Source organism: Carassius auratus, chromosome 18 (assembly GCF_003368295.1).
Source record: "Carassius auratus strain Wakin chromosome 18, ASM336829v1, whole genome shotgun sequence".
NCBI lineage: Eukaryota > Metazoa > Chordata > Actinopteri > Cypriniformes > Cyprinidae > Carassius > Carassius auratus.
Genome location: NC_039260.1, coordinates 23,246,948 through 23,270,663, shown reverse-complemented (window position 1 = coordinate 23,270,663; position 23,716 = coordinate 23,246,948). Strand labels below are relative to the sequence as shown.

At 37.9% G+C, this 23,716-nt stretch overlaps 1 protein-coding gene across 8 annotated transcripts in view; it reads right to left on the bottom strand.

Annotated features, from left to right (window-relative positions):
- Positions 1–23,716, bottom strand: part of LOC113118700 (Friend leukemia integration 1 transcription factor-like) — a 29,882-nt gene that overhangs the window by 5,499 nt on the left and 667 nt on the right. The window contains exons 2-6 of one of the 8 annotated variants that reach the window (XM_026288074.1): positions 21,648–21,762; positions 13,634–13,845; positions 13,380–13,531; positions 12,479–12,682; positions 6,018–6,086 (exon numbers count right to left, since the gene is read on the bottom strand). In XM_026288074.1, the coding sequence (XP_026143859.1) occupies positions 6,018–6,086; positions 12,479–12,682; positions 13,380–13,531; positions 13,634–13,845; positions 21,648–21,719 (709 nt within the window). In that variant the 5' untranslated portion in view covers positions 21,720–21,762. Of the gene's footprint in view, positions 1–6,017; positions 6,087–12,478; positions 12,683–13,379; positions 13,535–13,633; positions 13,846–15,342; positions 15,834–17,373; positions 17,762–18,033; positions 18,350–21,647; positions 21,763–23,716 lie in introns of those variants that run through there. The other 7 variants (XM_026288076.1, XM_026288073.1, XM_026288080.1 and 4 more) reach the window with 7 other exon arrangements.

Genomic DNA, 23,716 nt, shown 5'->3' with positions numbered 1-23,716 from the left:
AGGGTTGTTGATTTAGAATGAATGAATGAATATCCTGTTATCTTCTAAAAGGTTAATCTGAGAAGCCCGTGTTCTTCCTGTAAGGGTGTTTTTATTCCTACTCTGGAAAGGCATCTGTATCGGTATCCAGGAAAATGGCCAGTCTCCTTCATTCTCAAACAGAGGCTACTCTTAAAACATTCCCATCATGCCTTGTGGCACTGCAGTGATCCCTCTTTCCCGAACGGAAATTAAGCAATGACTGGCACTAATCAAGTCTCTATATGCTCTAGATGTACGTTTGGCCTTGGTTACGGAGTGAGTGCTTCCTCTAGGTCTTACAGGGGCTCTGTGTACGACCATATGAGAGAGCATCGGATCAAAAAAAAAAAAACTAAAAAAGAGACAGCCAAAAAATGCTGGCCAGATGCTAGTATACTGACATCATGTCTTTGAAAGTAGCCTTTGTGGTATGACAGTCCGTAGAGTTAAAGCTTTAGTTCACAGCTCCAGCTGAACAGAGCCAAAGCGTTTGCAATGGTGACATAACGCCGCCCTCTTCTGGTCACTGCACTGGAGATCTCATCCAAGCTTTGGGTGGAACTACAAGACATTAACCTCTGGAGACAAAGACAATGTTTGGTTTGGAAAGTGCTGATAAACCTACATGGCCCACGTTTCAGAATCGAAACAAGATCTGCAGCCTGCATTTCTCAGCAAAAGCAGAATCCAAGAGAAAAGAAGATGCTAATCTTGAAACGCAGAGAGTGAGAAAGAGCACGACTTTCACTGCTCCTGTTCATCATTACATCCACAGCCCAACCTGACTGAGAAGAGCTTAACTCTTTAAATACAGGATTCACACACACACACACACACACACACACACACACACACACACACACACACACACACACACATATAATGAAGTAAAACATAAACTAAATTAATATGGAAATGTCCACATAATACAAGCTTGAAGAGTAAAAATAATAATAATACAAAATAAATAAATCTATGCATAAATTAAAATTATAAATAAATTAGAAAATACATAAAATAGTATGTATAAAAAAGATAATTCAGAAATTTTCACACACAACAGTTTATGAACCATCGTTAAAAATAAACTAGGGTAAAAATTGGTCTTTTATCTATGATATGTTCTGATGAATTGTAACTTTATCTAGATTAAAGGAATAATAATTATAATAATAATAAAACAATAAAAAAAAACAATGTAAAGACCAAATCAAGCTATAAAAATAATAGATAGATGTCATTGACACTTGGTCACAGGACACACAAGAATGAGTGATGTTTAATTTCACTGACATCTATTCTGTGTCACCACTCAAGATTTAAAGATTACTCAAAATCCCCTCGTTTGTGTCACATGGGAGATAACAGCATATGGGTCTTAACAACATAATAATAAATACATACAATTAAAAAGAAGTTTGATTTCATTTGCCCTGAAGGCACTTTAGATGAAGAAACTGTGCATTTGTTTTCACTATAAATACTGATTCTGTACATCTGTAATAGTAATTTATCAGAGCACCAGGCGCTACACATCTAGGCCCCGAATTCAGGTGATATCTGGGAGACATTGCTTTCCATTTAACATTATTCTATCATTCCTTGTCCTCAAATGCTCACTCTTTTTCTGTAATGATCTTCCATCCTTCGCTCTCTTTAGTGTCTGTCAGATCTGATCTGGAGCCGGGCCGGAGAGAAGAGAAAACGAAAGAGAGAGAGAGTCCTGAGAGAGTTACGTTTCCTGCCTGCCGAGTCTCTCACACAACCTCTCTTTGTTTTACTGGACTTTTTTTCCCTCGTTTTTTCATCCCCCTCCACCATGAAAAAACACACAGCGGCCAGGAGAGAAGAAGAGGGGTCAGGACGCGATGAGGAGAACAGAGAGAGATGGAGAGCAGACCATACACATCATCGGAATTCACAAAGAAAACCGCGGCGGTGGCCAATGCTACTGTCTGATGGCCGTGTCCCTAATTCAATCACATCAGAGCTCAACTGCGAAACAAGAGACAGACGTGCATCTGGGATATGGATAGAATGTGTGCTTTAGGACAGTGCACTGTTCTCTGTCATGAGTAAGGTGTGGTGTCTCCTCAAGAGACCAGACGGCTGCTCTCTAGTCAAAACAAGACTCGCGCACAGCCATCCGTCTAGACTATCTCAGTTTTTAGACAGTGCTGGAAAAGTCCAATGTATGTGGCCGTTTTGAACCTAACCAAAGTCTACAGGTGCTGGTCATATAATTAGAATATCATCAAAAAGATGATTTCACAAATTTCATTCAAAAAGTGAAACTTGTATATTATATCCATTTATTACACACAAACTGATATATTTTCAAATGTTTATTTCTTTCAATATTGATGATTATAATTGACAACTAAGGAAAATCGCAAATTCAGTATCTCAGAGAATTAGAATATTGTGAAAAGGTTCAATATTGAAGACACCTGGTGCCACACACTAATCAGCTAATTAACTCAAAACACCTGCAAAGGCCTTTAAATGGTCTCTCAGTCTAGTTCTGTAGGCTACACAATCAAGGGGAAGACTGCTGACTTGACAGTTGTCCAAAAGTCAACCATTGACACCTTGCACAAGGAGGGCAAGAAGCAGAAGGTCATTGCAAAAGAGGCTGGCTGTTCACAGAGCTCTGTGTCCAAGAACATTAATAGAGAGGTGAAGGGAAGGAAAAGATGTGGTGGAAAAAAGTGTAGAAGCAATAGGGATAACCGTACCCTGGAGAGGATTGTGAAACAATACCCATTCAAAAATGTGGGGGAGATTCACAAAGAGTGGACTGCTGCTGGAGTCAGTGCTTCAAGAACCACTACACACAGACGTGTGCAAGACATGGGTTTCAGCTTCACATTCCTTGTGTCAAAACACTCTTGAACAACAGACAGCGTCAGAAGCGTCTAAAGACAAAAAGGACTGGACTACTGTTGAGTGGTCCAAATGAAGGTAAATTTCTCTGATGAAAGTACATTTTGCATTTCCTTTGGAAATCAGGGTCCCAGAGTCTGGAGGAAGAGAGGAGAGGCACACAATCCATGTTGCTTGAGGTCCAGTGTAAAGTTTCCACAGTCAGTGATGGTTTGGGATGCCATATCATCTGCTGGTGTTGGTCAACTGTGTTTTCTGAGGTCAAAGGTCAACACAGCCGTATACCAGGAAGTTTTAGAGCACTTCATGCTTCCTGCTGCTGACCAACTTTATGGAGATGCAAATTTCATTTTACAACAGGACTTGGCATCTGCATACAGTGGAAAAGCTACCAGTACCTGGTTTAAGGACCATGGTATCTCTGTTCTTAATTGGCCAGCAAACTCACCTGACCTTAACCCCACACAAAATCTATGGGGTATTATGAAGAGGAAGATGTGATATGCCAGACCCAAGAACGCAGAAGAGCTGAAGGCCACTATAGAGCAACCTGGTCTCTCATAACACCTGAGCAGTGCCACAGACTGATCGACTCCATGCCACGCCACATTGCTGCAGTCATTCAGGCAAAAGGAACCCCAACTAAGTATGGAGTGCTGTACATGCTCAAACTTTTAATTTTTATACTTTTCAGTTGGCCAAGATTTCAAAAAATCCTTTCTTTGTATTGGTCTTAAGTTTTATTTACATTTTCTGAGATACTGATTTGGGGATTTTCCTTAGTTGTCAGTTATAATCATCAAAATGAAAAGAAATAACCTGTATATATGATTTTACTTTTTTTTTTTTTTTTTGTCCAAGAGACTGTTTATACAGAGAGCACTCTTCAATTTTCTGCTTGGAAGAAACGAATAGAAAACTCAGTGCGTCTTGTCGGCTCTGTTCTAAAATCTGGTGATATGCCCTGCTCTCTACGGCTTACAGACAGCTGAATTCTAAGTCAGCATCCTAAATGAAACAGAAATCTCATAATTGAGTGAATTAGGAAGCTATTTAGACCGTAAGTCCGTTATGGAACTATATATATATATATATATATATATATATATATATATATATATATATTCTTATGGAAAATAGATATTTTAAATTGTAAAAATATTTAACAGTATTACGGTTTTTACTGTGTTTTTAATCACATATATAAGCCTGGTAAAAAAGAAAAAAAAGAAAAAAAAAATTAGCTTTTTTTATGTGTAATTTGAGTGCACATAGTTGCACAATTATATTACAATACAATTATAGAAATGTTAACACGTGGCCAAAATACGTTACCTTAGAAGGCAGTATAATCAAAATAATGTATCTTAAAAGGCAACATAGTCATGCTCGACTCGCTTTGCAACAGGCTTTGTATCAGCAGTGTATTTGTGATGCCTAAAATACTCAGTGAGTTTAAAACTAAGCAATTTAGGACACTAAACATAAGATCAATAGTTAAGATTAGTGTAATATGGTATTTACTGCATTAAGTGGAGTATTAATCAGTATTAATCTTTGACTACCCGTGAGAAATTGGCTTAGGAAAAAAATGGCCTGAAATCAAAGGGCAAGTGAAAATAAATCCAGCCCATAAATCTTGCTATCAAACGTTTAATCTCCAGCTGATAAACCGAGACCTGTGAAATGACCACTTTTCTGACGACTTTACCATTTTTATGCTTTGCATTAAAAGCACAGCTCAAGGGAAGGTTATTGGATCACTAACTTTCTAATTCAGAGATATTTAAGTACTAAACAAAGGATGTTCAAGACGTGTTCTCATAAACCGCAGCCCATCAGAGTAATGCACTTAGTGCTCTACTATGATTGACAGCTGTGAGAAGAGGGTCAAAGGTCTCACGGCCTTCTCAGCATTATCTTATCTTCAGGCTCACTGTACTAATGACCCTAATATGTGTAGAGAACAGGTGGTCTGTCTTCTGGCTTTTATCAGGACAGCTCTGCTCTCAGGACTATCAGTGTTATTACAGCCCTCTGCTTTCTGAAGACGGAAAGCCCAAAGTGGTCTGTTCTCCAGAGAGACTGTCAAACGTTTACTTCAATGGTTTATGCAAACCGATTTCCTTGATGAGCTTGAGAGCCTGATTTCATTTGGATGGGAATCTTGTGTTATCATTGGAAAGTACACAAGTAAATTACGTAAATGAGTCTCAGCAATCGTTGTCTATCATCTCTGTGTTCATGTAAGTCTGAAAATAAATGGCGCGTAAGTCATCTAAAAACATTGGGGGACACGATCATAAAATGAAGTAGCTCTTTTAGATTAATATTAATCCTTCGGTGTCGTGTTTCATATCCATTCGACACAGTAGCTTATCCAAAATTAGAACTATATCACCTTTTAGTTTGTTTTTTTCGCAATGAATTCTTTAGAAATTGTCTGTTATATGTTTTAGTATTTGATGCTAGGTATGTTGCAGTATCTGTTTTCTGTCAGTTGTACTGTGCTTATGATGCAAAACACCTTTTCAGTGCTGTAAATATGGTCTGCATGTTCAATAACGCCTCTAAATGACTGTTATTAAGGCACACATGTCTTCCATTAACATCTCAGTCGAGTTGTGCTGTATTGTTCCCAGCGACACCTGTCTCTCTGCTCTTTCTCTGTCTCTCTCTTTCCCGCTCGTGGCTTTTGTCTTGTTAATTGTCTCTGTGCTCTGAGAGCCTCTGCTGTCCGTGCTCAGGTGGAGACTGAATGGTTGATGCTTTTTATTTGCGGCACACAAAGAGAGCACCTGCTGGGCGCTTTGCCTCGGCCCCGAGCCCTGCTCTGATACACATGATGGAGAGAAGGGACCGGGGCCAACCAAACGCTGCCTAACGCCATTATTCTGATGAAATGATCAGACTCACTTCCTCATGTCATATCCACATGCATTGTTCATCTAATGTGCCTTTTGTGCCTCAGAATTAGTAATCCACATATGGGACCATAAGGATTTTGAGTGAAATTGTACTAATGCAATTGTATTTGCAGAACAAATGAAAATATTGTTGGAGCAAGAATATAAAGGACAATTATTTTGAGGACAATTGGTTTGTCATACCGTCTTTGGCAGCCAAGCGAGGAGACTGGTCGGTATGAGATGGTGTGTTGTATGATATTGATGAGCTGCCTGCAACACAATTAAAGAAAAAAAATAGATATTAGAATAATAAAGATAGTAATAAATTTAGTGTGGTTAAAAAATACACTTACATTCAATATATATTATCTGACAATACTTCAAATTTAGATTTATATAAACGTAAAATGCTATAAAATGTATTATAACAATATGAACTAATTTATATTCTATTCTTGAAAATTAAGTTGAAAATCAGTCAACAGAACAAAAATAAATACACTTAAGACTTACAGTTAAGCGTTATACAGTTTCACTCATTAAAATGTTATATATATATATGTATGTATGTATAATCACAATATATAACATGCATTATATAATATTAACTTTTCATTGTTAAATATTTAATTATTTTTTATATTTTATATCAATGCACTAGTATGAAATGTAAATAACATTAATGCACTACATAAAATAACATATAATGTGTATTATTGCTGTTGTTAATAGACAACAAACTTTCATTGTATTCTATGTAGTCTATGCTTTTGCATAAATAACATAACTTTAGCCTTTGAAACACATTTTTGGCCATTTCATTTCAGATTAGATCTTTTTTTTTAATTACAATCAATGGGATTTTATATTTAGTTTATAACCGTGTAATTACATATTAATTACACAGCAACAAGTGAACAGTGCATATTCCATAACGAGAAACTTCTTCTAGTAATAACCATTTATCTCTGATTCTCACCATTCATTTCTTTTCACACAAGCTGCTCAGTTTTGTCGTTACAATCCAAACACAATCTACACTTCGGACAGAGAGAGGCATTCATGTGCAGTCCCAGAGTGTTTCCAGTGAGCACTCTCTTAATTTGAGCTGCTTTAACTCATAAATCAGAGCAAAAGAAAACAAGAGGAAAATTGCACTGGAGAAACCTGAGTCTTCCTGTGGATGGAGGGCTGATGGTTATAGCAGTGAGAATGAGGAATCAGAAGGAATAACATTCGGCATTTCTTTGTTCTTTGATCAGCTCAGAGAAGATAGCAGGGTGTTTTAATAAAGGTGTGGGTGTGTTTAAGTGTGTTTTATGGAGGTGGAGAGAGCATTGAACACATATTTTAACCTCCAGGCCCCTAAACCCCCCAAAGTGATGCCTTTGGCGCCACAGAACAGGGCAGTCTTTGTGTGGGGTGCGATCCCCTCACAGCAATCCATGACTGCTCTTCCCAAACAAGAATAACCCCCACACATCCACGTGGAAGAGAGGGAGAAACTTGTACAGAAAAACACAACAGGGCTGAAGTGAAGGAAAGTTCTGTGCATCCTTATTAAGAGTAAAGAGTTTTACCGGTGCTAATGTTTTTGTGATCCATGTTGTTCCCCTGAAGCTTTTGAAGTTTAATCTATTTACACTGAAAAAAGTGAGTGTGAAATTTTAAAGCAGAAATAATAATTTCTTGCAAAATGTGCACGAATAATCTTTATACTTCAATAAATGCATTAATTGAAATAATTATCTATTGTTCTATCATTCCTTCTGTAAAATCAAACCATGATATGCCAGTCAAAAACTTTAACCTGAAATTCAACTCATTTTTTATCTAAATTCTAAATCTATTTTTCCATTTATTTTCAAATTTCTTTCAATTTTCATCTTTCTATTTTCATCTTTCTTTCTTTCTTTCTTTCTTTCTTTCTTTCTTTCTTTCTTTCTTTCTTTCTTTCTTTCTTTCTTTCTTTCATTCTAACTTTTAAACAGTAAAATTTTGCTTTTCTAGTAAAATAATACAGTCCTATGAATTGAAATGCAGTTCTTTACATTCAAATTGAAATTGCTACCTCAATTCAAATATGAATTAAATATAGGAATTTTATTCAAAAGCATTCTTAATTCAGTTCTTTATGTAGTTTTTTTCACCATTATTTTAAATATATGTATTTTTTTATTCTATATTTCTTTTGTTCTGTCATTTTTTGTTCAGTTTGTAAACTTTTAACACTTTCAAACAAGCAACATGACATTTGTGTTGGCTACCTCAATTCTAATTCAAAAATAATTCTTAGATCAGTTAGTTTGTTTTTGTTTTTATTTTATTTTCCCAACTATTTTTAGTTATTATTATAAATGTACTATTTATTTATAGTTCTACACATTATTGCACTATATGTATTGTTATTGTTTTCGTATGTATTGTATGTATTGTTTTCAAGTCAAAATTAATGTCTTTGATTTTTAACTTCATGTGTCTACATCCTTGGGTTGCTTGGCACCAAATTTAGGAATTAAAGTAGAGTTTTAAAAACATTCTTAACTCAACTCTAAATTGAGCTCGAGCCTATTATGAATATCATGAGGTTTCAATGCCATTAAAAACAGAATAATAAAAAAAAGCTATTTTTATTTCCTGAATTTCAGCCTTATAATGAGATAATGAGATGACTGTCTTTATTACAGCCACCAGAAAGTTATGCTTTTTTTATTTTAAGCCCCAAAAATACATTTAATTGAATTCATAAACTGAAAACACGTTCATCACAGAAGAGCTGCAAGTGATTCAAGATGCCATCCCATTACTATCTGTATATATGTGTGAGTATATATACACATACAGTGGCTTATTTCTGTGCATATCCAATCTTACTCCTAGAACCTTTCTAACACACACACACACACCTTTCCAGTCTGTACAGTGTGTGTGTGTTGAGATAAAGGCAGCAGTTCAGGTCTGCTCCCCTCCTGCAATGAAATTCCAACAAATTTTCTAATTGCAGCCAAATTAAAAGCACATTGGCGAGTGGGCGGCAATCACTAATAAAATCTGAATATCTGACCAACAGCAAAGTCAAAGCAAAACCTCGTCCAGCACCATCGAGCTCCAGCAGCAGATCCTATTCACCAGCTCTCCATCTTCGGCTCGTTCTGATGCGCGTGTGTGTGTGTGTGTGTGTGTGTTTGTGTACTGTATGATTCAGCGTTTGCTTACAGTTTGGCCAGAGGCGGGACTCGACCCTGCCCTGCTCCGCTGTGTATAAGCAACGACACGGAGGAATGTTAATCAGACTCTATGTAAACACCACAGCATGTACACAGATGTGTATGAAATGATTACGCTGCCGACTGTCAGACTGGAAAACAGCGAGCCGATGGATGTGTGTGTGTGTGTGTGTGTGTGTGTGTGTGTGTGTGTGTGTGTGTGTGCTCTTGTTTTTGTGTCATATCAGGACACAACTCTGTATAATGACATGGGTATGACACAGGTATTACAAGGAGAGGGTGACTTATGAGGACATAACCCATGTCCACATTTTTCAAAACGCTTATAAATCATACAGAATGAGTTTTTTTGAGAAAGTAAAAATGCACAAAGTTTCCTGTGAGGGTTAGGGTTAGGGTTAGGGTTGGTGAAGGGCCATAGAATATACAGTTTGTACAGAATAAAAACCATTACACCTATGGGATGAACACACTTTACACAAAAACAAACGTGTGTGTGTGTGTTTGTTTGTGTTACGAGAGGAAAGAGATCTTCTTTGGTTTTAAACTCTGAGGCCCGGGGCTCTGAAGAAATCTGTCTAGAAAACATATGTACCTACATACATGTACACACATGTAAACTACATAAAACATGGACCTCTTAGAGAGACAGTTCACCTAAGAAATGTTTTAATTCTGTTATTTACTCATCCTCATGTTGTGGTTTATATTTTTAGAATGTTTCAACTTTTTGCTCAAATAAGATTGTAATTTTAACGGTAAAAACCTGTTAATTGGCTCACAGTGAGTTCCCTAACTCTAAAAACAGCAAAATATCTTATAGGTAATTTTATGTCATTTTACAGCAAATACATTGAAATTCACAGCTTTTTGGAAGTGAAAAAGAACAATTCATCTTATAATTTACGGTGAAAAATAAAATAAAAATCTAGCTTGAAATTTAGATAGCTCACATTTTATTTATTTATTTATTTATTATATATACATATATACATTTGTTTTTTGTAACATCTTTAATTTGATCTCTTTTCCATTTGTGTTCTTGGGGTGGTTGTCAGCATAATTTTTTTTTTTTTATAAAAATATATAATTATAATAATAAATCATCATTTCCTTTATTATTATTATTATTATTATTATTATTATTATTATTATGAACTAGTGTGTTATTATTATTTTTATTATTAATACGAATATTTATTATTATTTTTTATTATTATTATTATTATTATCGACATGGCAATAAATGACTTTTATTTTGAAGAGTGTGAAACTTTTAATTGCTGCTTCCACATTTTTTCATAGATTTTTTGCAATGCAAATTTCCCAGATTTGTTAATTTAATTTAATTTAATTTAATTTAATTTAATTTAATTTAATTTAATTTAATTTAATTTAATTTAATTTAATTTAATTGAAAATTGAAAATCAATGGGTTTCAGTGGGTTGCTTTGGAACTTTGTTTTGGACCATTGTCATTAATTTTATGGAAAAACAGAGAGACATTTTTGAAGATATCTCCTTTTGTGTTCCAGAAAGGAATAAAAAGTATAATATGAGGAACACGAAGGAACACAAATGTCTTCTGACTGAGAGTGAGGAGCCTCTGGTAGATGGACCACTGCTCTTATTAATATTTGATTTTGACTCGGGACGTGTTCCAAGGCAATACAAATGGTGGAGCGAAGGATTACGAACCATTTCTTCTGTTTCCAAAACACACAGGCTAAATCAAAGAAAGAGCGGAAGGCAGATCCACAATGCCCCGGCGCGTAAGCTCTGGCTCAGTCCTGAAGCAATCGTCCCTAATGAAAACTCCAAAACCAAAAAAAAAAACACCTGACAGCACGCAGACAGGCCGGGCTCTGCCCTGCGACTCACAAAGGCTCTCTGTTATACTCCGAGTCTGTATGCAGGCCCACAGCCTGGCCACCAGCACAAAACCGTTGACACCCACGGAATAAAGTTCCCATTACCTCACAGCAGAATCCATCACTAGTTTTTAAGGAGGACCGTTTAACCGCTCAGCCCTGCTGTCATAATGTTTAGATGGCCCAGCTGCTCTCACCATCCCAACAAATTGCATCTAAATGCAACCCTTCGGAGAATGCGTAGCTCTGTTTACCGACGCGATTCTCGTCCAAACAATTCACGCACAGATGTGGCGTGTCCTCCCGACAGTTCGCTTATAGATGGCACTGAAGTGGATGAGTGGACTTAGTTTTCGCCCAAAGCTGTGGGATTCTAGTCAAAACATGTGGGGAAATAACATATAAAATCCTTTGGAAGAGAAATGGGGCAAGATGCCTCTGTTGTAAATTAGGGATAAACTTTCCCGTGCCGTGTGTAGGCAAGGGCCTCGCTGGCCGTCTCCCGAGGCCATGCACCTGGGCTTCATCTCTCTGAGCGCTCAGGGGGAGATGCTCTGCACGGGACGGTTGCTGAAATTCATAATCACTGCAAGTCTGCCAAACCAAATGCATCCAGTAAAAGTCAAGTCAAGCAGGTGGAGCGAGACAGGAGAACTCCCTACGAAAGCCTTCGAATGGAATAAAACGTGAACGTAATGTGCAAACTATTAAAAAGCATGTTATAAAATATTGCAGTAAACTTGATCTCAGTGTGGTTTGAGTGACTGTGCCACGGCGTGGCTAAAAACAATGACAGCAGCCATGTGGAATAAACTAGGCTCTATTTCTTGCATGGATAGTCATGCATTAAACAGTTGCAATTACTTCCAAACATTTTACTGTTGTGGTACCATTATTACAAGCTTTTCTAAATAGTTTGGGAACGATTTATTGGTCAGTTGCTTGGCACCTCATAAATAGTCATAAACAAAATATAAACACTGCTCTAGAATGTCTTCGCCGTGATTTTTGATGAAATTGCAATTAAGTCATTAATGCATTCTGTCATGAGAGATTAGTTGTTAAATTATTTATTTATGTCTTGGGTACACAAGCTGTCCTTTCAAAAGTACACTTTTATACCTAAAGGGTGCTTATTAATACCTTATACATATATAGTATTACCATTTGAAAGGGTATGCTCTCATACAAAGGTACAAAAGCTGTCACTGGAGCGGTACACTTTCAAAAGAAACAACTTTATACCTTATTTACGTCAAACAATTGCATTGTATTCCCCACGATGTACATGTTTGTACATTAAAGTGTACATATTAGTCCCTGAATGGTGCATATAATTGGCTTCCATTCAGTGACAGCTTTTTTTTTTTTTCACAGCTTTTGCATTATTTCTATTCTGAGAGTGTGATAAAAATATATGTCCATTAGGGTTACAATATATTCTGACATCATAAACCGAGGTATGGAAAAGCAGCATGTTACACATTTGAAGAGAATGGCAGCAAAAGTCAAAAAGAGCCAAATTAGCCGATCTCAAAGGAACACAAAGAGGTGGTGGACTTACTTTCCCTGAGGTAATTGAGATGTGAGAGCAGGACATCCGCGTTATAGCCGTTGGTTAGTCTCAGGAAGTCCTCTTTGCTCATCTTGCACAGTTCTTTTCCGTCTGTGTTGTGGAACATGGCTGTGTCGATCTCCTGAAGACCATACTCTTTAATGGCCCAGTCTAACCATTGCCGCACATGCTCTGGAGACCAGAGAGAAGGGTCTGAAATGGAAATAAAGGATCAGATATCATTGGTTTATATCACCACTTCAATGTGAGGAGTGAAGAAGTGAGCAGATCTTTAATTGTCATTAACAGAAACATTCAGTATTTTCAGAGAAACAAAGTAATCATTCCTGCTTTATTAGTGGCTGCAAATGGAAATGCAAAAATAATGGCTGTTCCAAACACACAATGGTCATGCATTATTATTAGTTTCAATATTCTCCAGCAACTTTCGTTAAGTTCAAATAATCATTAAGATTTTTTTGAAAATCAATTGCAATTTCAAAAAAATATATATAAATAAAAAAATATTATATATATATATATATATATATATATATATATATATATATATATATATATATATATATATATATAAACAAATATTGTGGAAGTCAATGGCTGTCATCATCATTCTGCAAAATATCTTCTTTCGTGTCCAGCAGCTAAAATTCATACTGTGTTTGAACAATTTGAGGGTGACTAAATACTGACACATTTTTGTTTTTGGGGTGGAGATGGGTTGTAAATAAAACAGGTTATTTGGAATATGTTTTAAAATGATAATTTCAGCCTTTCTGCTAATTTCATATTTAAGTCACATCAATTTGCGTCAAAGTTTCTACATCGCATTTTCAAGTTAAATGTGTGGCTCTATAAATGCAGCATCGACGACGAGACGAAGTGTGAATACCTGCTGGGACGATGACTCTCCTCTCATTGGTTGTCATGTTTGGGGGCGGAGCACACTTCTCATCCATGTAGCCAGTATAGCTCATTTGAGATGCGTCGGTCCCGCCCACCATTTTATTGCATTTACCCACACTGCAGTCCACCGGGGACTCTCTGCTAGAGAGAAAAGGCAGAGTCAGAACAGCTGTTGCTTACTAATGCTTATTTCAGACAGAACAACTCACGGACACAAAATAATGGTGTTTTCTGCCATACCTGGATCCATTGATGTGGTCATACTCTCGCTTGACGTGCACCCGGCCGGGCTGGCTGATCCACTCCTGCTGAGGGGCGATAGGGTTGATCTTGTGAGGCTGACCGTAGTCCTGTGTGCCGGACGCAGTCATGTCTGTCTTGGGTAAGGGAGCAGCAGCAGCGTACGGAGGCTCAAACAGAGACTGGTCTTCACTCACCACTGACAGCGCCTCCTGGAGGAGACAACCGGCCCAACACTGTATCACTGTTTCTCATTAAAGCACAGAGCAAATGATAAATGGCTTTCAGTTCATCATGTTTAACCAGAATTAAGCTGAACAAATTGTTAATTGTTTCTTGCTGAAGGGCATAATCACAGATGCTGGGTGCAAATGAAGCAGTGCAATTGATTGCTAACACATAGCCACACCGCCGCTACGCATACAGGAATAATAGCTTGAAGTCAACAAGGAATGCAACTTGTTTTACTTAATTTGAAATATTTCCCCATGAAATGGGATATTCAATAAGGAAAACACATGTGGGAAGAATTTGTTTCATTGAATTGCATAGAAAAATGAAGGGGAGGAGCTAAAAACAGGCATTTGTGATGTCAGCAGAAAGGAAAGTTGTTTCGGACGCGAACTAAGTTACTGTGTTCTGATTTTATGTTGAATTCAACAGTTTTATTTATTATTGAGAATATAATATTCATCGTCATAATAATAATTACAGTTAACTGTCACAAAAAAAACAACCGTTAACGTGACACTGTCCACTTTAGTTTTAGAGAAGAATTTGAAGATGCGACTCTCAATAAGTAGAAGATTTGTGAGTCTTGTTCATGACTCATGTGTGAGACAGAACAGAGGCAGACAGATCTGTCCAGGGTCACTTCTACATCTGCTCTCATCGCAGGCGCTCAGCTGGGGTGATGTCGTTTTATTAAAGAAAACAAACGCGGCAGACAAGGCCCTCCGGAGAGAGAGAGTCTACACGTGCATGTGATCGTCTCCATTCACCTTTCTGAAGATTTCCTGCAGTTATAAACATCTGTCAGACCCTTAACGTACACTAAACGTTATCCTCAATAAATGCATGACAAAAATGAAGATACACAAACACAAGGCATTGAAAGATGTGAATCATTGTGGATTTCGAGAGCGAGTTTAGGTGAATGATTCCTCCTTGGCATCTCTTTATAAAAACAAAGCATGCAGCATCCAAACACCAAACTGAGTGCATTTCACAACTCATACTGCTGGTTTTACAGATTCAAACGAAATGGCAAAGGGGATCATGGGACACTGTCTCAGCTATTCTTTATCCCTCTTTGGCTTTTGAACTTTGGTGACAGTCGTCATCAATTTGACCAGCGTCCCGTGGACAGTATCGGGGCGACCCACAGCAGCAGCCTGTGCCATGATAAGTATGGCAGGGCTAAGGAATGCCTTCATGGTGCCAGATAAGACCAGAGCTGCTATTATGACTGTTACACGTTACTTACACGCAGACATATCAGGCTCCACCATATAATTCATGATTGGCAGTCAGTCGTTCCCAAGATTACAGAGGGTTGTAAAAATAGGAAAATCTAATTCCACACTCATGTCCGTATATATGTAGAGACAGGCTTGTCAAAAGGCGAAATTCCCTCATCTCTGTGAAACAGAGAGCTAGGCGATGGTCACAGTACAAGCTTCTTCTTACAATGAGGCTAAAATACTCACAAAGGTGCTATTTTCCTGAGGCTATAAATTGGCCGTGGCTTCATGGCTCGCTTAAACCGTCCAGAACCACAGGCTGGTTTGGTGTTGTAGATTTATGGCAAGGTACGCCAACAGCTGAACATGCTGCATACATAATGCATTATGCTACCGTATGTTGTTATTCTCACCAGGAAAAGTAATTCATATTAGAATTCTAACAGCCGACTTAATCATCACGGGCCGTCCCGCAGAAGATGCGTCATTCAGTCAGGATGTGCGGACCCCTTTAGAAGCACAGTGCTATTTTGTACAGAACGCATTCCTGTCTTTTGTTTCAGGAGGAAAAGGAAACCTGACAGGAAACCAGATTGTGTGCAACAGGAAGTACCCGTGGATTGAAACCCCCTCCTCATTGTCCACCTAAGTTTACAGTTCAGAAATGGATCTAGAGAGCTATAGGTGTCAAATTGCAATTTAAAAACACTATAAATTCCTCTAGATTTCACGAATGCTACTGTAGACACAGTACAGTACTAATATTTAATAGCCGTGTTTGAAAATTGTTGAGGGTCGCACTTTATAGTAGGTTTATTTTATAAACCATATTATTTTTTTTTACTTTAAAGCATGTTAGGGTAAGGTTAGTGTTAGGCTCATACAAAATCATAAATATACAATAAATATCTTATGCAAATCTCTAGTCTCTACTGTAAACAAACTGACAAAGTACAGAAATATTTAAATTTTATGTTTTTAATAAACAAAAAATATATGTGTGTTATATGAGTGTTTTTATGTGTTTTGTATATTCATATAAATAATACACAATTATTAAAATATACAAAACCACACAACCATTATCTTATATATTATCTTAACTCAGATATGATTTAGTACAGTAGTTAACTACAAAGAACAATTTATTTATGTGCTGACATTGTAATAATAATACTCATAATAAATTATTAAATTAATAATACGATTTAATTATTTTTTCAGTCATTTTTAACAGCCAATCAAACAGTTCTGATCATATAATAATAAGAAACACTGTTTTTATTCGTAATGCCCTGCAGCAAGGACTGTAGGCTCTTTGAAGGAGTTTTGCCGCATTAAAACCAGCTCTTTTTCTGTCCCCAGTCACCCCAGCGCAGTCGAAACAGTCTCTTTAACATGATACAATCTAACACAAGCATGATGTGTACGGCCCCAAACATATACCACACCCAAAACCACTTATATGACCGCAGAAATAAGGAGTGTTTGAATCTGCAGGCCTCCCCTCCACAAGAGTCAACAATCAATCAGGGATCTGATGCTCAGAAATAACCATTTCAATCAAATACTGATTTAGCTTGTTTTGCTGTTTTTAATCAGAGATCCGATGTGTGGATTATTCTTATTATATATATAAAACTATCAAAAATGCACAAAATGATCGTGTGGACCACACAAACAATAATAATTTGTGTTCGCAACCCATTCAGGAATATTGCGCAATAATTATTATTAGTTATCAGAAGAAGGGAACGAGTGTGGAGTGATATTTTACTGTGGGTGGGCTCGGCGTTTGAACTATATGAATGGATGGAAAACCTCGGCACGGTGCCACTCCAATTGCGCAGCCACATCTCCAGCATAAAGCTTTATGATTTATATAAACCTCTGCGCTGTATTCACACGCACACACGCGCCACGGTATGCTGAAAACACAAACAGCCTCGTCGAGCTCCGGACTATCGCTATTCTATTCCTAAAAACCAGGTTCTCCTTTACTCCTTTACTCCAGCGGCTCTAGCCCGTGCGTTTTTACGAGCGTCCGAGTGTGTGTAGGACCCATCTGGACGCCCGGGTGCTCCGCGATAGTTTTCAACTTCCAACAAAGTTTCGACGAAAAGGAAAAGGAAACTTGAAGAGAGAAAGGGAGAGAGAGAGAGAGAAGAGGAAAAGCGTTGCTCGGAGCGGCTGAAAAGTCCCAGACAGGCAGAACTACAGGCGTCTAAACTCTCAAACTCTGTCCATCTCTGAAAGATCCCTCTCATCCACTCTTACCTTAATAGTTCCGTCCATTTTGCGCAATTTTCAGTGGAGCCCGACAATATTCCAAACATGACACGCGTCTGAATTAATTCCAGATCTCGATATGTGGCGGAGAGACAGAGACAGTTTCGCCGGATGGTTTTTTCCTCTAAATTTGGGAAGTGAAGTCACTGCGCTTGAGAAGGAAGCCGTGTATGTGTGCGTGTGTGTGTGCGTGCGTGTGTGTGTGCGTGTGTGTATCCCTGGCCCTGCCTTCATTACGGCAGGATATTTGTCCAGAGAAGATAAGACACCAAAACAATAGTGTTTCTTTCCTTTCTACATGTTTTCGCTTGGAAATATTTACAGAGCGCCTGCCAGCACTTTACGTTTGTTGCGCTTTTTCCGTCATTAAAGTAGCTAGCCAATGAGATTTGATAGAAGCATAAATGCATCGAATGTATGTAACAAAACAAATAATAATAATAATAAATAATAATAATAACAAATCTCAAATAGCCAAACAAATTAGATAAAGCTGATACAAATACAAAAATAATAAAAAATACATCTGGTTGACTTTTTACACGAATGGAGGTTTATACAAAATCGAGTTAACCTATAAACTATGAAATGATGTCAAAATATTAGGATTGGAGTTCCGCTATAAAGAAAACCACGAACTGGATCTACCTATAGTGAAGTGAAGAATGTGACGAGTCTTCTTTTGCTGTAAAAACGGGTTTCCATTAATAAAACCGAAGCCCGCAGCGCAGAGTCTGTCTGCTCCACACGTGTGCGCGCCTCTGAATGCACACGAGCAGCATTTCTCCAGCGACAGACTGTATGGACCATACTGAGAGGCTGATACCTCTCGTGTGCTGGCTGTTCGACATTTCGCAAAATCAGTAACACATGGCCTCACATATTTAATATCTTCATGGGAAATGAGGGGAATCGTCTCTATTCTAGACTACATTTACTGTACATTAAATATTTAGGCTACTTTCATCCTGGAAAAGAACTGAAAATCTTACCATTATTTACCACGATAAAAAAATTTAATAAAATAAAAAACACAGATTTTTTTAAGTGCCAAACAAATCTGTTTTGCACCAATATTATATGGTAATAATACATTTATATAATTTTGAATACCTTGCTTGTAATTCCCTTTTCCAAATGCAGAGTCAGTCTCCACCCCCTACTTTTTATTTATTCCCCCGGTGCGCTCTGTTACCAAGCGCACTCTAGACGCGCAGCCAGCCCAAAACGTGACCAGACCCCCGGATCCTGGGACCCCCTGACCGAGAGGGCCAGGCCTAGGGGAGCGAGACTGAGTCTGCGCCGGCTGGCTTGCACGGTTCGCGACATGGGGGTCTAGAGGGGGGAGAGGCCCCCTCGAGAGCGCCACATCTGGATCCTGCTAGGGGTCAAGGCTTCTCCTGCCTGAGGCCTGCACAGTAATTAACGGAGACACCTTGTTTAACCATTTCGAGTCAGGGCCCCTCTCTCGCGCACAAAACAACAGTGGCTTTTCTTTCATTCAAATAAACGGCGTTGGCATATATTAATCAATTTCTGTGTTCTGCATTCTTGGGGAAGGTGAAGGATGGTGACAAAGCAGAAAGATGGAAATTGGGTTTTGGTGCGGACGACCCATTTAGGCTACCCGCTATTATTTATGGCCGAGTAATACAGATTTGGATCATCATATCAGGGTTTTTTTTTTTTTTTTTTTTTTTTTGGGACATGTGCATGCGAGTTGCAGTGGAAGGGTGGACATAATTTCACAGAGCGTGGGACTTGATAGCTGAAACATATGTTTCCCTAGAGGGGCCGCTTAGACTCCACCATTCTTTTAATTAAAACACCATTATCTCTGAGCGCATGACGAGACGGAGATCTGGTGGAGAGGGGTCACTAATGACAGTATAATTATGTTTTATGGTCTCCATTTCGATTATTATAAATGAGACGTCCCTTTACTTGAGACTAAACTATATATCAGATAAACAGTGAACACAAGCGTTTCATTCAAAATTACGAACTGCATTTGTGGTGGATTAAAGCAAAGAATTGATATAGGTCTAGTAGCCTAGATCGGTATGATATTTCTTGTTGGATGACAACAATTTAGACATCATCTGCTTATCTAAACCAAAGCTGTTTTCACATACAGTGCGCTCTCAACTCTCAAGATGTAATGATAACTTGTCCAGAAAAAAAAAGGAAAAAAAAAGTTTTATTTATGGAGCAAACATCTTCATTAAATGTAGAAAAATCAGCCTCTTTTCCCGCGTGGAACTTGCCCAGGTCATTACGAGTCCAGCGGTAACAAACATTTTGGAAGGCCAATAAACAGATGCATGTTGGTTTATGTAGTGAGCCACAGAACATCTGGCTCGACGCTGGAGCTTGACAGCCAGGCATTTCTCCCAACCACGACCTGTGGGAAGCCAGTGGCCTAACGCTACTGGAAAAACCCTGAAGTGCTGGAGTAAGACTAACCCAGAGAGAGACCAGAGGCTTCCTCAACTTCAAAAGGAAGAAAGAAGGGGGAAAACGATGTGGGAACAACATGGTAAATGGACTTTCGATCATACAATTAAGGCTACTTAATGGGCTACAAGTATATACCAATTTTATAGACCCTATCTATCTATCTATCTATCTATCTATCTATCTATCTATCTATCTATCTATCTATCTATCTATCTATAGTTTTGCGAAAAATATTAGAGCGTCGCTGTCCTGGGCATCCTGGTTCTCAGGTTTCTCAAGACCGTCACCCGCCCTTTTCCTCTCACGCGCGAAGAATGATACGAACATCGAAAATCGTCTGGCCTCCTGCTCCGGGCCATAATTAATTAGAGATTTATTTTTATTGGAAAGCCCCAGTCTCGCCCGGCCTTGACCAAACAAAAACCTAACCCGTGGCTTCGCCTGAATGAAGTTGAATATTCCTCTCAAACTGGCCTTTCTTGAGGAGCTGAGGTAAACCCCCTTTCCCGCTCAAATTCTGCCCGCCAGCAACACAACCCAAATATGACCGTTTATCTGCAGCGCGAATTAAAGAGGGGGAGGGGCACATACTTGCGAAAACATTTCTGGAACATATTCGTTAAATATTTGTCACATTTGACCAAAACAAAAACTAGGGTTTGGTTGCATTACACATATACAGACACACACCAAGAGTGTTTAAAAATAAGTATAAATAAATAATATTAAAATAAAAAAATAAAAAATCATAAGATGGGACACCAAACATATTCCCAGAGACTTCTTTGCTCCATTTTATTGTTGTTTAGACGTGGCCAGCTCCACTGCCACGCAGCGCACTATTTATTATTCAGTCTGTGGAGAGTAAGCTGGATTTCAAAGAGAAGGTTTTCCCTCAACATTCCTGCGCTGCTAATGTCTCGAAACAAATCGAGGACTGTTCGTGGGACTGTGAAACGCAGCCCCTCTGTGGAGGAACACAAACTATAGCGTCTGCATGAAAAGCTCCCTTATGCAGGGGGCAATAAGTCTCCATAACATAACAACTCGGCTCTGGAAAGTATGCTGATTGTAAAGATATAATGAATGACTTTAGCAGGCACAATACTTCATTTTCATGGCTCTGTCTGTGCGCTCTGCACTAAGCCTTTTGATACATTAAAGTTATTGCTGTGGCACTCCGCCATAAATAACCATCCAAATATGCCAATGTACCTTTCACCTTCTAGAAGAACGAACAGTGATAGTACAACATATCTTTCATAAAGAAGTAGACTATATAAAGTGAGCGATCAGTAGAAGTGGCATAATCAGTGTGGGCTTACATATATCCATCTGGAGAGATTCCTTAAACAGTTTGAGTTCTGGAAACTTCCCTATGCATGGTTGGTCGAACTTAGTTCATGCTAAAACAGATGTCTGCCATTTGCAATGTTTACATTCTTTAATACCATGTCAAGAGAGAGAAAGAGAGAGAGAGAAGCTCCACGTCGAATACAATAATGTGAAATAAGTACCATTTGTGAAGGTCAGAGATGGCCTGTCCATTCGTTCAATGGCCAGATCAAATTTAAGACTAAGCTAGACAGAAAGTGTACACTCTCCCAGATGTGTTGTAAACCAATTAAATCATTAGTCAAACTAAATGGTCTTCATTCTGTAGGCTACCACCCATTTGAAGTCAAATATGGCGAGAGGTGAATCCGGAAAACCGCGTTTGAACAAGCCATTTACATCAGTCATCAGCTGGGAAGAGGAAAAAAGGCCATTTAGAAGTTCCACTCTGTTTCCTCCGACATTACCTGCACGTAGTGACGATGCTGTCTTACCTTGACGTAAGACGACGTGTCGGGGACGGTCTGAAACATTTTCATTGGACAGAGAGCCCGGAAATGTGTGATGTTCACTTCACGGCCCCTTTAAAAACACAAATCCACAGGTCACCTTAGAGGAAGCTGGAGTGTACCCAGTGCACAGAAATTAATAATAAAAAAAATAAATAAAAATAAATAAATACAAATAAAACACCAACCAAATAATTAGGCCTATAATAATAATAAAAATAATAATAATAATAATAATAATAATAATTTCAATAAAATAAATAAATAAATAAAAAGCTCATTTAACCGAATTGTTTCTTAATTCTGACTTTACGGCCCCCGCCTCAAGACAACTGTCCCAAATTAAGCTCTAAAAATTAGTTTTATTTCAGGTTTTATCTGCTAAATTCCGAACATTTTAAAGAGCAAACGAATTCATCGATTATCTCTTAGCCATTCATTAATTCCCATCTCTCACAAATCAGCACAGAACCATTTTATTTATTTATTTCTCCGAATTACGCGGATTCTCCTCCGTCAATATAGCTTGTTTCCTTTCGCCATGCCAGTACTTCTCAAAATTGATTTCCCTATCAGATTCTACGAAATGCATTTCCTCGTGCCCTACAGTGATTGCTTCCTAAGAAAAAAAGAGAAGCGGGTTTACCTGCATTCTCTGTGTTTACCTGCAGAGAAATTGTAAAGCGCGCAGCAGTTCTTGTGAATAAAATGGGAACGTTGGTTTCCAATTAAACCACATCCAGTAATCTAAACAGAGAGGTCAGACCTGGTGCATGAGCTTATACGAGCAGCACGAATGGACAGAGCTGCATTTATTCCTTTAAGAAGTGTAGCCTATACTTTTCATCCCTCCAGAGAGATTTAAAAACCGGGGTTATTTTTTTTTTTATTGACTGCACCCACAGACCTCCGTTTCATGCAGTATTTTAACTAAAGGTGGCAGTACAGTATAATAATAATAACAATAAATTTATTTGTTTTAGTATTATTTTGCTTTTCATATTTAAAATATGTACATAATACAGTTATACACATGTTTTGCGTTTCTCTTTCCATTTCTTCATCTTTCGTTCTTGAATGTGTTTATATGATAAGGCTATCTGAGATAAGTCAATTTGTGAAGTGTATAGGCCCAGCCCCCTCCAGGTTCGGGGCAGCCACATGTTGAAACACTTTTCGTTTTAATAAGTGAAGCTTGCAAAGTCTCGGGTGAAAGGGCAGCTCGGGGACGGTGTCTTTCGCCTTTCCTTCGGCGTGCAATTACAGAGCAGACTGGCACGAGCATTATTTAACATTCCACAGCAGTTCAGCAGCACTATGAAAATAACTGATGGCCATATCAAAACACTGCCACTTCACAACTTTATTTCTCGCAAACCGTCCTGATGTGCACAGAGTTTATTTACCCTTCTTTATAGGCTAATCATTTAAATAAGGATTTATCAGAACAGCTAGTTATCTGCACCCAGATGTAGGCTAATAAAGAAACTAGTTTATCCAAGGTACTTTTATTATAATAATAATAATAATAATAATAATTATTATTATTATTATTATTATTATTAGTAGTAGTAGTATTATTATTTAACACAGTAAAACACCAAATGGCTTTTTTTCAAGCAATTTACTCTCCAGAACAATCGCTGTGAAAACATTCATTATTCATGCATCATTATGTAGCTATAAAATAATTCTTGCTTCACTCACTTGTTGAAATAATTTATTTAAGTTTTTAGTGTCAAGACGACTTTCTTCACCGCTAATTAAATTTAAAATGATTTAAAGGTGTATTGCCTTTATGCATGTAGGTTGTCAGTTTGGTTCCACTTAAAATTGCAATTCAGCTTGGGTTGTAACTGCATATAACTAATGAGAACTTATTTTAAATAATTCTGTGCATAAAGTTTCAAGCTAAATAGTTGTTTACTTGTTTGCACGCTTCACATTACGTCGGACGCATGCGTAAGTGCAACATGGTAATAAAGGAAATTAAAAGGCATTTCGTCAGTTGTCTGCCTTTGCGATGG